General features: G+C 35.2%; 1 protein-coding gene across 1 annotated transcript in view; it reads right to left on the bottom strand.

The window, feature by feature from the left end:
* Positions 1-14,446, bottom strand: part of ATRNL1 (attractin like 1) — a 406,499-nt gene that overhangs the window by 279,060 nt on the left and 112,993 nt on the right. Inside the window, exon 21 of the mRNA XM_026050694.1 lies at positions 7,398-7,491. Coding sequence (XP_025906479.1) covers positions 7,398-7,491 — 94 coding nt within the window. The remainder of the gene's footprint in view (positions 1-7,397; positions 7,492-14,446) is intronic.

Raw genomic sequence — 14,446 nt, 5'->3', positions numbered from 1 at the left:
ACTCTCCCTGCTAGATTCTTCAACTACTTCTCGTCTCGTTCTGCTTTAACCCGCGCTAGGAGCTCTCTCCAAAACCACCTAGCAGGGTTCAGGGAACAGGTAATTCCAGACTCTGTTCCCCGAAGCAGTATAGATGGACTTGGAATGGGCTTGACTCCTTCCATCCTACACAGCTCTCCTAAGTTACTTCAGCTATTTCTTCTGTCAGCAGCCTCTTACAAGATTTTCTGGAACCCGAGTAATGCTTTTTGCTGTTTTTCTCACAAGAAATGCTCCRGTAACCTTCTACAAGCTCTCACAGAAGCAATGCCAAGAGATGGTGTAAATGCATACACCTCTCCCACTTTCTTTTCTGTTCGTATTGATTTTGTCTTATTTTACTTTTCCAAAGCCTTGGAAACTACTGCAGTTAACCCCCTAGGTGCTTTTCTAGACTGGCCCAGAAGAGTATTCTGCACGCCAAATATGTGCAAACCTGCTTTGAAGTTAGCCCTAAGCAGTGTGAAAAACCAGCCCAGAAGACCTGGCCCACAGCTGTATATCCAGCAGCATGGGAACAGCCTCACAACCTAAAAAACACTTTCTAAAAATGGAAGCAGAAACTAAGATCACAGAAATCAACTTTATTGGGTATCAAAAAAAAATACAGACTTTACAACAAACTAGTTTTACGGCAGTTACAACCTCCCTTTCTTCCCCCCTCATGTTGCACAGCCTTCACATCCATAACTATTTCTTCGTTAGCATCTTTCTTTGCTAATGATTAGTAAGAAACTAATCATTAGCATCTCTCACTCCGAATTATTAATTAATTAATCCGAAAATTAATCTGAAATTAATCCAAATCCAGACTCAGATGAAGATGTTAATTAACACAATTAAAGGCAAAGTAATTGTCCTCAGCTTGTATTTAGATTTAATTTAATACCTCMCAGTTTTATTTCAGACCTATGTAAGGACTGGTGAACTTGTCTCTTCCTGTCAGCTATACTATAATCGAAATAACAGAAGCAGGCATCATCTTACCTGCATTCCCAGGCAATTAGGGTTACACTAACACCTAGCACTAAACACTGCTAGCATTTTTATGAAAGAAGTTTGCCCTATAAAGGATAAGTACCTGGGTACCAGAATTCCAATCTTATGGAAAGCCTGTCATCTTTGAAAGATTTACACAGACTTCCCTATTCCGGGTTTTTACTGATACATCCCTCCACTAAACAAAACAGCTTATTTAAATATCAGTCATCAAGTTGCATGGCTACATCAAAGGAAGATTTATTTATTTACTTATTTTAAGAAAGTTGTTTTCATTCACTCATTATGATAGAACAAGCCAGCCCTAGATATTTTAAGAAAGAAAACAAAAAGAGATTACTTCAATCTATATCCAGCCTGTATGCTAACATAAACCAGTTGGACACAAGCAGTAAGTGCGCTGCCTGCAGCCCTATTTTACAGCAAGCAGTGGTCACAAACTTGCAAAGTCTATTTTGCCCTGCAGTTTCTATTCTTGGAGGAAGGCTGGAGAGGAAATCATGAATATAAAGGACCTTAGAGAACAACTGAAGCCTAATGGTGAATAGATTCTGCTCTGACAAGCTTGCCAACAAAGATGACTTAAGTATATAAATATATATGTATGCATAATCACTCAAGAAAAAGTCTAACTTGAAAGAAAGTCAAAAATGACCTTGTTCCCACAAAAAAAAAGGAGAAAAAAAAAAAGAGAACCCTCCTCCCCCAAACTGTTCTCATTTTCCCAGGCAATTAGTACTGAAGTCAGAAAGATAAAAGCATATTTCATCTGAATGTAAAATGTAAGAAAATTACTTCTGCCATTTTTAATTCAGCTCTTGGCAGGAAACATCTTACTAAAAAGAGCAGTTTTGCATTGCAATATCAATATCAGAGTGTTGTCCAGATTTAACACATTTCCATACTATCCCCCCCAACAAAGTACCAACATGCAGAGCTCTAAACTAAATGCCTGTAGCTGCTCCCTGCTGACCAGCTACTCCGCTCTGACAACACTGCCTCCTAGGTATAATACAGGACACTCAAACTCCAGTTGTTCTATTTTAACCAAGTCTGGTACTTTTCCAAATAAAATACAATCCTGGGGATTTGCAGGGCACCAGTGTCTAGGAGATGTGTTGTTTCACATTTACAGAACGCCTGTTATTCTAAAGGATCCCAGAGACCTTCGTGAACTTTGCATATCATACAGTAAATATATCAAAGGAGGGCAAGTGAGCCTGCTGYAGTAGAAACAAATCTAGAGAAATAGAGAGAAATACAACACTGCCAAAAATATATTTAAAAMACTCTGTACAAGTCTCTCCTAAATATGAGATTTATCTTTCCTCACATTTTAGATTAAGAATATTTCAAATATTTCAGTATTAAGCTGTTCAATTCATTAGAGTGCATTTGGGTCATGTTCTCGTGCTTCAATRTTTAGCAGCATTGTTAAATGTAAGCAGCAATTTTAGCAAAAACAACTGATGCCAGACACATGAATTTAAAAAGAATATGAAATATTTCAAGTCTCTAATAGTTTTGGCAATAATTACTACATGGAGGGAAGAAAATGAGTATGTTTAAACAGATATTTAACATTAAAGTGGAAGCTTTTTCATGRTTCTCCTCAGCAACCTAACGATCCAGCTATTTAAGAACTAGTTGAAGGCTTGAGCCTATCCTTAATATGTACAGCTAATACGTACAGGGAGTTAAAACAGATGCAGGCACTAAGCCCACCTAAATGTAATTGCCAAATTTTGCTCTAATTCGCCTTCAACCATAAAACCTAGTGGGGTAATATGCATAAACCTGTCCAACATAGCAGGTTTTCTCTGGTTCTTTAGTAAGAACTGGACTTCACAGGAGGAAACACATTGTGTCAAACACCATCAAATACGTAACAATAATACGGTGGAATATGATCATATGAGAGAAAAATAGAAAAAAAAAAAGAATAAAATTAAAATACAGCTTCCTGTCTTATTTTGAAACACCACATGCTATACTTATGAACTTGCATTCACTTCAGAAAAGCCCTGATCACCATAGTAACTGGGATTAACTGGATTCTAACCTCTACCGGGAAAAATCAGGGCTTCACTAGAAGAAGCTCTTCTATTAAACTTTCAACAACTAGAGCATCTCTGTTACTTTCTTTTTCCTTTTCTATTCCCTAATACAGAAAGTTCCAATATAGGAATTCTGTTAAATGATTGCTGTCTGTATTTCCCCTCCTGGAAAGCACAAAGTTGAGCCCAGAAGGGAAGCAAAGGGAGCCAGGTTTACTCTGGTGTAAGTAAATAAAGCTGCCATATTATCAATAGTGAATTTGAATCAGAAATTCTTTTTTTTTTCTCTATTTTTATCTGCCTTTCCATATGGGGAAAGAGTTATACTGTTCTGTGGAGGGCGAGTAGACAGTGGAGGACAACTTGGTATTTTAATGTGTTATTCATATGTAAATCAGATGATCAATAAATGCCTACTATAGCTTATGCACAGATCCTTGCATTATTAAATAGCTTCTTAAAGCTTGGAGACGTTGAAGATTTYATTAAATATGCAAGTTTTTGTTGTTATTTTGCTTTGCTTTTTTTTTAAATAAGTGCAATACTACTTCTTGTGCCTCTTTAGAGGAAATAAACATGTAACTAACTTGAAGTATGAAAAATACTACTTTTGATTCCAAAATAATCCTGAATATATACATTGTATACTGTTAAATTTATCCTTCCTATAGTCACCTAGAAAAAAAAAAGATAAAATGACTAAATGATCAAATTATGATGATGAAATGCTTTAAATATAAGGATCCTATCATCTCTTCCACAGCATTCCTGCCTTTGTAGTACGCTGGATAGCTGGTACTCATAAACTGAACAAACACTCAATATTTTCCCTTGTTTCCAACACACTGTGCAGACCTAGCACTTCTTTATTACAAAAGACTTCAAGCCAAGCTCTTTTGCCATTTTTCGGGTTCTTCCTACTTGTGCACTACAGCAGATGTTCTCAAAGTTTAAATCTTCCTGCTTAGCTAAGATCATTATTATTCTTACTTAGATACACTGATATATAACCTGCCCATCATTCAAGGGCAGGATCACCAACATGACCAACAGGACAGGCCCCATAGCCTAAATACTTCCATAGTGGAAAATGCTTAACGAAGGAGATTGATTTCCTATCTCCCAATCTCCAGCAATGGCTTTCACTGGGAAGAACAGTGCTATAAATATTTCAGCATGTCCAGGGAAGATTGAACGTATTGGAAAATAAGCTATGAAACTGCACTTGCTTTCGTTTAAAACTATATTATAAGAGAATGTTATTTCCCAGTCATCTTTTCTTACATATCTGTTTTTATTCAAGGAAACTGCAATCTACCTTCCTTGAATAATCAAAGCATATTAATCAGTTTCTCCCGATTAGGAAAATACCACAGTTTTCACCAAAGAACACTACCTGTTTAAAGACAAATAAAAATACTTACCTTTTGACATTTTTAAACATAATTTTAAAATACCTGAATAAAAAAGCAGGCCTGCTTACTAAAGCCACTGTAGAGCACTAACTGTGATTTAAAGTGTCACTCGTGATACACAACAGCACAATTCACACTGGTGTGACCAGCATACTTAAAATCACCCCAAATCAAGCAAATAAAAACACCACCGCACACATACAAACAACTGCCAACAATGCTCAAACAATATTTGTTTTTACACTAAGAAAAAAACAGAGAGGTCTTAGTGAGAGAAGAAAGCGTGCACGTCCCAAGACAAGAACCTTTTTCTCTCTACAGATTGCTACAGCTCTCATTTTGAAAAAAAAAGTGTGTTCTAAAGTCTCCTCGATTTCCTAAAATCTCTGCCCTTAAGACACGGTGTGCATTCACATGGGAGGAAGGAATAACATAGAGCCCCGCGGCTACGACTTTCTAATCAATATATTCTTGACAGGAATATAAATCTAACTTTCACACTGAACAGCTAGAGTTGAAATTTTCATGGAAATCCTTATTTTAGAAATCACAGGGTTATAGGTTTGCTGCTGAGAATGCACAACAGCCTATCCACTGAGTGGCAAAAATACTTTTTATCCAGAGCTATGGAGAGGAGGATTTCTTTGAATCAAGGTSGATATGATTTATGCTGAATATAATAAGTAGAAAATGTCAGTAAAGCATACAGCTGATTCAAAATAAGGCTTCTGTCTTCTAGATARCAACTCTATGTATGTCAAGACATTATGATACATACAAACCAGGTTTTGAATGTATGGATTCTTTTAAAAAAACAACAGAAAATGGCTTAGTATTTTTTTTTAAATAATACAAATTTCAGCAAATTAATGTTGCTCAAAAAACATTTACAAATTAAATGGTAGTAAGGCCTGAATTCAGTGGCTCAGGAGTGAGACATTCCTCACTTCCTGATATTCTAATGAAATAATTTAAACAACATTTGACCAAAATGGATTACTCTCAAACTAAGTCTTAAAGTACATTGGCAGAACCCAATGACAAATCCAAGATATGTATTGGAGATATGTATTAAAATTCCAAAAACTTTCTCCACAAACATCTCCTGTGGTTATCTGCCTTCCTCAGGAAATCTAGCAGCCTAACAGAATGAGTCTCTACTACTAAAATTTATTCTAGATAGTGTCCCAATAAAGTTAGAGTGTCCATAACTAAATCACTACAATCGGTCTTTTTCTAGATGCTTTGTCATAAGCTATAGAGTGTGCATATACATAATTAATTATTTAAGAAGAGTGGATTCCAAATTAAAAACATGCAGAGTAACAAAACAACTCATAGTAGAGAGTTAATTTTCATGCAAATATTTGTGTCTATGAACACAACAGATGTGATGCTCACAATGTGAAATGTGGCCATGGCCAAAAACGCTTTCAATGAGTTGATTTCATCCAAAAGAAAACATTTGGTATATCAAATGCTTTATCGGCACAGCTTGGTCTACATAAAAATCTAGAAAGAAGAATGTACTGCATCAGACAAAATTAGRGACTTCAAATCTGTACCTTCAGCATTAAGTTTACTCTGGATTTTTGGAAATTCAAAAATTTGAATATTTCATTTTTTCCATTTTGTGGAAGTTCCTTTTRACCCACACAGGAAAATCCACCATTAGCACAACCTTTTCCAGTTTACTGAATGTGATAAAAGGCTCCTTTATAGCAGACATAAACAYAGACAGTAAACTGACAAGACTGAGTGTAACTGAGTGTATGCACCAAAAGCTTCAACTCAGATTGGAGAAAACAATATATAAACACAAGGAGGAAAAAATGCAAAAGAAAAATAAGAATGGGAAATACAGGCAAGAGAAAAGTCCTACAAAGTATCTAAGTGCTGAACAATAATTGATAGAGGATTGGGATGATGAGCTCCCCATTGTTTAATTATAATGGTAGACAGGAAATTAGGCTTTTTTTGTTTTGCTTTGTAAACAAGCAATGCTGAGTCAATATATACCCTTACCACCAAGGGCTGGTAATCAAACCACCCATTAACTTCTAGAATTGGTTAAGCGTTTGGGCACTAGAAGAGGGAAATCAACTTATCAGCAAAGACTTAATTTGGAACTTAAAAATAATCTCACTATTCAGCTTTTGTCATGATAAAAAAAACTCATCATTTATTGATCATCTTTGCTTTCTGTCTCATCCTGAGAGTCAGCACTTTGCTAGATAGACAAAAGCTCCCAGAGAWGCTGTTGAAACAGCATACCTGTCACCACAGCTTCTGCATGCGAATATGAGAAACAACACACACATAGACACAGCACCAGATATTTCGTTGCTTGTCTCTCTCCTTATCAAGCATGGCCTTTAGGGTAAGTTTCAAGCTGGTTCATTAAGCACATCAGTGTTTTCCTATTAATGATGAATCTGCATATCCAGTCCGTCAAAGAACATGCCTTGCAGCAGGCTAATCTGACCTTTTGGCCTTTGCCTGCTGCAGAGCACTAATATTTAGGCCTTTTCAGTTGATAGTGATAAAGAAGATAAAAAAAGATTAAAAAAAAAGAGCTGATAGTGCTAAGACAATTTGGAGTCTGTTGGTATTTAAAACAAAATATATGAAATATAAAATAAAAATATGTAAAACTGAAATGAATAAAAATTTTATTAGACAATGCAGTGTACAAGAGAGGATGAACAAAAAAGTACATCCTTTCCTAACATTCCTAAGAAATGTAGAAGATATCAGATTTGTCAGTAAAACGTCACACARTTCATCCAAGAAAGAAAATAAATAAATAAACAGTTAAAAAATAACAGGATTATCCACTTATCCACTAGGCATAAAATAATGTCAGTATACTTTTAATTGTACTCACAGTTGACACTGGTCTCCTTTGATTCCTTTGGTTGTGCAGAAACATTTTCCTGTTTGCATGTGACAAATATTTGCATGACCACTGCAYGTGCAAGCTATAAAATCAAAAGGAAAAAGCAAGATTTATTCACTCATATTACAGTTTATAACTAAAGGAATTCTCCTAAATATTATTTCTGTATCCTAAATATATAACATATAATCTGTGTTTAGAAATATATTAATGGAGAATATCCTTTACATTTTAAATCAGCTTTGCCTCTGTGTGTCAACAGATATGCAGAATTATTAACAATACATCTTTCTCATAAAAGGTGAAATCCTGACAAATAGGTAAGGCAATGACAAAATTTCATTTCAGTTTCATTTCATTCAAATGTCTAATAAAAGAAAGTCAAATCAACATTGCAGACATGGTAAAATATCGAATGTAATTATAAGTCTTACTTTTGAAAGAGAGAGTAAAAAGAAAGCCTTGAAACCACTTTAAAATATGCTGAGCTAATGCTGTATTTATGGTCTTCAAGAAAAATACTGTGAAGCAAAAAACAGGCATACTGAAAAGTTCCTGAAAACTGAAGTAGAAAGGAATCATGGAAAAAATCATTATCATGCCACTCTATTGTCCTCTTTGCTAAGCCCAGTCGCATGCTAAATGACTCCACAGTGGTCTGTTCACTACCTGATTGATTCTTACTTCAAGCCAGTCCTTTAGGTCTCAAATTCTTGATCTTTCTTTTTGCTTTTCCTTCCCACAGAGGAGAAGAGTCCTTATTCCCTAAGGAATAGATGCTGAAGCTTGATGAGCAAAAGGAACCCAGGACGTCAGAAAGTAAAAATCAGTAAAACTGAACTAAAGCAAATAAATCTAAAAGTAGAAGAGAATGAAAGGTGTGCTGAATAAAKTCCATTGCCAAGGTCCTCCCCCATCACCGTGCAGTTGGGAGAAAAAGGCAATATATATTGTCTTCCAGTCCATGGGTCACACACCATTTGAGTCCAGCCCATGGGTCACACACCATTCGAGTTACGTATGAATGGAAGCATGAGCAAAAACACAGCTCACACATACCAGAAATTTCTATAGAGTACACAGTGATATGTGAAGTTTTTTTTTCTTTTATAATACAGCTTGTAAAAATTTTCAAAAACACCTACAGTTTCCACAAAGGGCTAAATTTTATAATTTTTATATGATCTTGACATAGTAAAAGTTCAATCAAGTGCTACTCCTCTATAATCAGCTAGGCTTTCCTAAATCCATTTATGCTTTCTACCTTAATGGAATGACCATTTGAGCACTTTTACCTGGAAATGCTTGAATAGATATTATGACTTATAAAAACAAACCTAAAGATACTATGCATCTTTATCATTCTCTTGAGAAAAAAAGTGATAAAATAAAATATACAGCAAATACACGTAGTAGTGCAAGACTGTTTGAAAGAGCAAAGCCATCTCTCTGGGTCAGACCTGACTTAGATAAGCAGTGCAAAGAGTCACTGATGAAGCCAACTTTTCAGGGCCATTCACGCTCAGGAACAGCTAAATCCAATCAGCACCCACATTTTGCACTGAACGGGGCTAMGTGCCCACGCCTGCAGGAGAGCACAGTCGCACTCCTCTTCAATCAGACGAGAACCTCCTTCCACTTAAACTGCACCATGATTCAGGCCCAGCACTCTGTGCCTTCCTCTATAGCTCCAATCTTTGCTCTGAACAATCATTAAATACACCACTGATGGAATCTGTTTTCCTAGACACACGCCTAAAGGCTCATCTGTAGGTATGTCAATGTACACAACTCAAGGTATATTCATCCTTCWCTCTCCTGCCAGGAATACTACCAAGGCTACTCCATCCCACCTACGTTTTCATTAAATTTATATGAAACTTATTTTCTTTAAAACTTATTTTCTTTAAACTTATATGGTGTTAAGACCAATACAGTGGAGAAAGGAGAAGAAAGGAGGAGTGGAGAAGGGCCTGAACCTTGTTTCCTTGTAAATGAAAACACTAGTTCTGATAGCTCAGCCACTTTTTTTTTCCCTGTTGTAAGATGAAGAACAATATTTAGTGTCGTTGTTCAAACTCCTAGCAATTTAACTTTTTTCCTGGATAATAACTTGAAAAACGGCATGTTGTCTTAATCAGTTTTACTTATTTATATATGCTGCTCCTGGACGAATTTTGTTTAATAATTCTATATACAGACTTGCAAGTGTATTTCTGTCTGTGATGGAAAATAGACTCACAAAACTGTGGACAAGTATGTGAGGAGTAATTCAAATAAAACTCATATAAGCCATGCCTCTTCTTGCTGAGGCAAACGTGAGGGTATTGATACCACAATAAATGCAATGGTAGAAGCAGCATGATATTACTGCATTTCATTGAAAAAGAARTGTTGGATATCATTCTTTCTGTGCATCTCTGCAGGTTTTCTCCACTGAACTGCTTTTGAAAAACTCAAAAGAAATTACAGACTTTGAATATAAACTGTATCCCCTAATCAATAAGCTGCAACATAAAGCTACACATGATTTCAAGATAAAGTAATTGAGTCCAGTAGTTGCAGAATCCCAAACGACAGCACCACTGATAATAATCATATTGAGTCATTAAATAAATCCCTGCCCACAATTCTTACTGTTTATATCGAAAATGTCACGCAGGATAATTACTTAACTGAAATTCTATGCTCCTGTTCAATCAATGCCTTCAACCACTGAAACTCCTAACTCACAAAAATCCTTACATATATAMTGTATAAAAACCAATTGCATTGTTTGGTCAAGACAAAATCTTACGAAACACACAGAAACACACACACTTTAAGATATAAACATTAAATAACTCCAAATAGCAAAGCCAAAATTTGCAACCCTGTGCTGTACTAGTTGTGATTGCTAAATAATATAAATTGGGAACTCAGAATCAATAGACTAAAACTCACATTTCAATAGTTTTTGGGGTCTTTGGGCTTCAGTTATGGAAGCAGTGCCAGGATCCAAGTCAGGATGCTGATACCCATTAAAATAGATGACATAATCAGACTTCCATCGGTCATTTAATGCTTGCCTGCGATCTGTGCATAACTTGGAACAAAAGATTTACATTCTTTCTCTTGTACTTCAGTATTGTCACACTCTTGTTTCCATATTTCCTTGACTATTTTTTCCTACAGTTTGCTTTATAACTTCTTTCTAAAAATTGTTTGTGAACGCTTGTTTCTTGTTTAACAGTACTAAAATAACAGTTAATAACGATGAAAATAGTTAAAATACCAAAAGCAGCCTCTCTCAGAGGCTAATGGTATTAGAAATATGCTAATTCTTAGAATGTACTTTAAATCCACATTTAAACATGCTTTTTATTCTTAGTAAAGTCAGTAAATTCAGTAAAAGAAATTCATTTTGCATTTGCCATTTTTTTGTGGTCCCTCCCTTTCTCCACTTTATGCACTTGTTTTCAAGCAACGACATTTAGGTGCCAGCAGCAGCAGCTGAAGTCCGTATCAATTAACTTTYTTCTCATTTCCAGAAAGGGCAGTTATCATCTTCAGTATTAGTGTGAAGAAATATTTAGCAGGACTTTTCTTTGTAAGAGCACCCAAAAGCTAAAGGGAAGGAAATAAGAGTTGCTGTTAAAATGAAAGCTTTACTTAAATGCTTTCCATTTCAGATGCTTCCCTTGTTTATTTTTGTTGTTGTTTTAAGTATAAGTATTTCCATGAAACTACAGTCATTAGAGATTCCTAACTGAAAATCCCGGGCTCACACTACTTAAGGCTGTATTTTCAATAACTGTATTTTCTATGGTTGAGTAAAGTTAACTGAGTCATCTCATTGAGATTCTCAGCTAGCAGGATAGTTTCTAATTCTGCCACACTTAATGATTTCACCACGTTTCTGCATCTTTTAACCTATTTGCCCTTCTCTCATCTAGGTCCCTTCTCCTTTAGTATGGATTTTTGATGACCACGGTTCTTAGGTGTGATTAGGCACAGTGTGCATCTTTTGCCTTGCCATGTCTCTGAAATGACATTAGATTGACAGCAATGCATCTCCTGTCATGATTATGCTTTAAATCAGGTGTCTAATTCTTAACACAAATGATTTGATTTGGGAGCACAGATGAGACACTGGCAGTAGGCTTAACATGAAGAGGATGAAACACACCTATATACACAGATCTGCTGAGAGAAGAGAATTTAAAGAAAAAAAAATAACCAGAAGCAATATTTATGCTTTTGGAACAAAAAGAGGAAAACTCTCTGCAGCCTTTCCAAGAGAAAACGCAAACCCAAAACTACTTTTATCTTAGAAACTATTCAGTCCAAGTGAGTTGTTCTGATGATGGTAACAAGGGCCCTTGTTTCCTAACCCAGATGAGCTGGAAGGGATTTTTCCAAGTATCAGTAATGGTATTAACCTGGTGTCACAGAAGCCAATCTAAAAACATAGATTGTTTTCACAGGAATGAAATAATACTACATCTCTAGAACATGCTTAGGAAGAAATTGGATATAACATTGCATACCTATAAACGCATCAAGCAAAAGCTTTCTAACCTAGAATTTTTTCTTTATTAAAAATACTCTTTAAAGATGTTCAAAACCTAGAGGCAAGTTTCTCTTGCCTCTTGACTGTTGTTTTCCTGGTTGTTCCAGAAGAAATGTGACTATGTGAAAGGCTGCATGTGAAATAAAATAGATTTAGACTGCTGTTTTAAGCACATATTATTCCAGCAAATCATACTCAAATACTTTCAGAAGGTTGTAATGATACTAATTCTCTCTCAAATCTTATCTAACATTCACCAGTGCAGAGAATAATGTGAAATCTTGATTTAGCTTTATAACAATTTAATATGCAGTCACCTTCTATAAATGTTATTAAATTCTGATCACATTTTCTACAGCCTCCTAATTTAACTGCAGTCATATTCAGTATTCAAAACTGACAGATGAATCTCTGCAAACTGATTAAAATGAAGCATACAGATTTTTTTATCATTTAAAAAATGAATCTACATCCCCAAACACTACCTTTCTTTTTTTAACAGTAAGTTAATTCCAGGCATTGTGCTTTTAATGATATMATCACACCTCTAGCATACAAGAGGGACTGATAGTAAATCACGTCTTCTTTCTCTCCTCGAGTTAAAAAGTACATCTGTCATTCTCTGTTTCATAATCTACCCAGGGCTGAGAGTTTAAACTATAAGACCAAGTTTAAGACTCAAAATATATGCCAGCTTCATCGGCTGGATTTCAGAACCTTCTRTTAGGCAAGAGTTAGATTAGTCTTATACCTTCCAAAAAATTGCAACTCATGAAACAGAAAAAAAATGGTATCAATATTTGTATTTTTTCTCAGAGAGACAAGAAGAGACAGGAATTAAGACACTCAGTTTTACATATGATAGAGAGATACATAATACAGATGAAGATATAAGTTGATTTGAAAGATATTGTACAATTCTGGTGGAGATTTTATTTCATGTGGGAAATTCCTACATAAATATATGTATGGTCTTTAAATCAAAATGCAAAATTGACATTTGCATATTTAAAAAAAATTGTCTCAGCTAAAAAARTTTTTGCAAGTACAACTGGAATCTTTCGATGCAATATTTTGGAGCTACCTATTCAATCACCCCTGTCATATCAAGAGAAAAGATGAATATGAGTCTTAAACAAAATTGTATAAACTGTCTCCAGGCTGAGTTTCAACAAGTTCTGATCACCATATACTCYAGGAATAGGTTATTGCCTTAGAAATGCAATTCTCTGTAGCTATGGTAGAAAGGATCTCCAAGATTTACTGTTAAGATTTAACATTGCCCTTGTCAATTATTTGTCAGCATTACTTGGCTTTTGTCACAAATCTCCCAGCCATCCTCCTCTTATCGTGGTTTGGTTTGTGTCACACAGTGGTTTTGAAGTCCAAGAGCCAAATTCCATCAGAATGAAATCAAAAGACAGGAYAAATTTCCTTTCCCGGACTGCAGCCACACAGGGGTGCTCAGTCTCTGGTATCCTACTTCAGCCAGTTCCAAATGCAAAAAACACTTACTGTGAATGTCAGGTACTTTCACTAACTGTTGAATGCCATAAATCCACTTTTATTGCACTGCTGCATGCAGACATGTACTTTGTGGTGCTTCTTTCAACACAAACGATGAAGTCAACCCAATTTCGTGGTTATCTGTACGTTACTGTTAGACTCTGACAGATTTTTATTGGCTCTGTCATTAGAAACCTTGGTGCACTTTCTCTCCAACTGAAAACAAATTATTTTCTTTAAAATAAGCATGAATCAAATGTTAKGGATTTTATTATAATTCAAGGTCTGACAGTAAAAGCTGCATTCCTGTCAATCTTAAATGTATATTATTTATATGCWTTTTTGCTTAAATAGTTATGTTAAATACTTAGCAACCATGTAAACATTTCAGCAATCATTAAACACTAAACTAATACAAAAAAGTAAACCAGCTTAAAAATATATACAGTCTATTTACCATCACAGTATGTTTATCTATTAACTGAAATCACAATATTAGAGATTTAAAAATCAAAAACAGATCAGAGCCTTATCAGAAATAAAAAAAATAAACCTTTAAGACACATGCACTCTGCAAACACCCTGGCAATTCCTACTCAGGCAAATAGCAGTTTATATTGTTTTGTACAACATGCAGATTTTAATTGGAGCAGAAAGATTATATGAAAACAATATAATCCAGTAAAGTAAATCCATACCGCCAATTACAGCCCTATAAAATTTATTAAATAATAAATTCACAGCATGATTGTTTCTGAGTTGCTAGCTCAGCAAGTAAATGTTCTTGCTGATGCTGACAGCAAAAGAACACCCATCACCATTTTCATGAAGTATGCATTTTAGACAATTGAATTTAAAAACATTTATTGTTCAACCCCCAGCTCCAACACAGAGCTGCAAGAAGGAATTTTCTTTCAAATGGAGCTCACTACAAATTATACTTTAACTTAATATGTTTGTTTACTTTGGAGATGATTAA

Source organism: Nothoprocta perdicaria, unplaced genomic scaffold, assembly GCF_003342845.1.
Source record: "Nothoprocta perdicaria isolate Ctin4 unplaced genomic scaffold, notPer1 scaffold_7, whole genome shotgun sequence".
NCBI classification, from domain to species: domain Eukaryota; kingdom Metazoa; phylum Chordata; class Aves; order Tinamiformes; family Tinamidae; genus Nothoprocta; species Nothoprocta perdicaria.
This window is presented reverse-complemented; position numbering and strand designations above follow the sequence as displayed.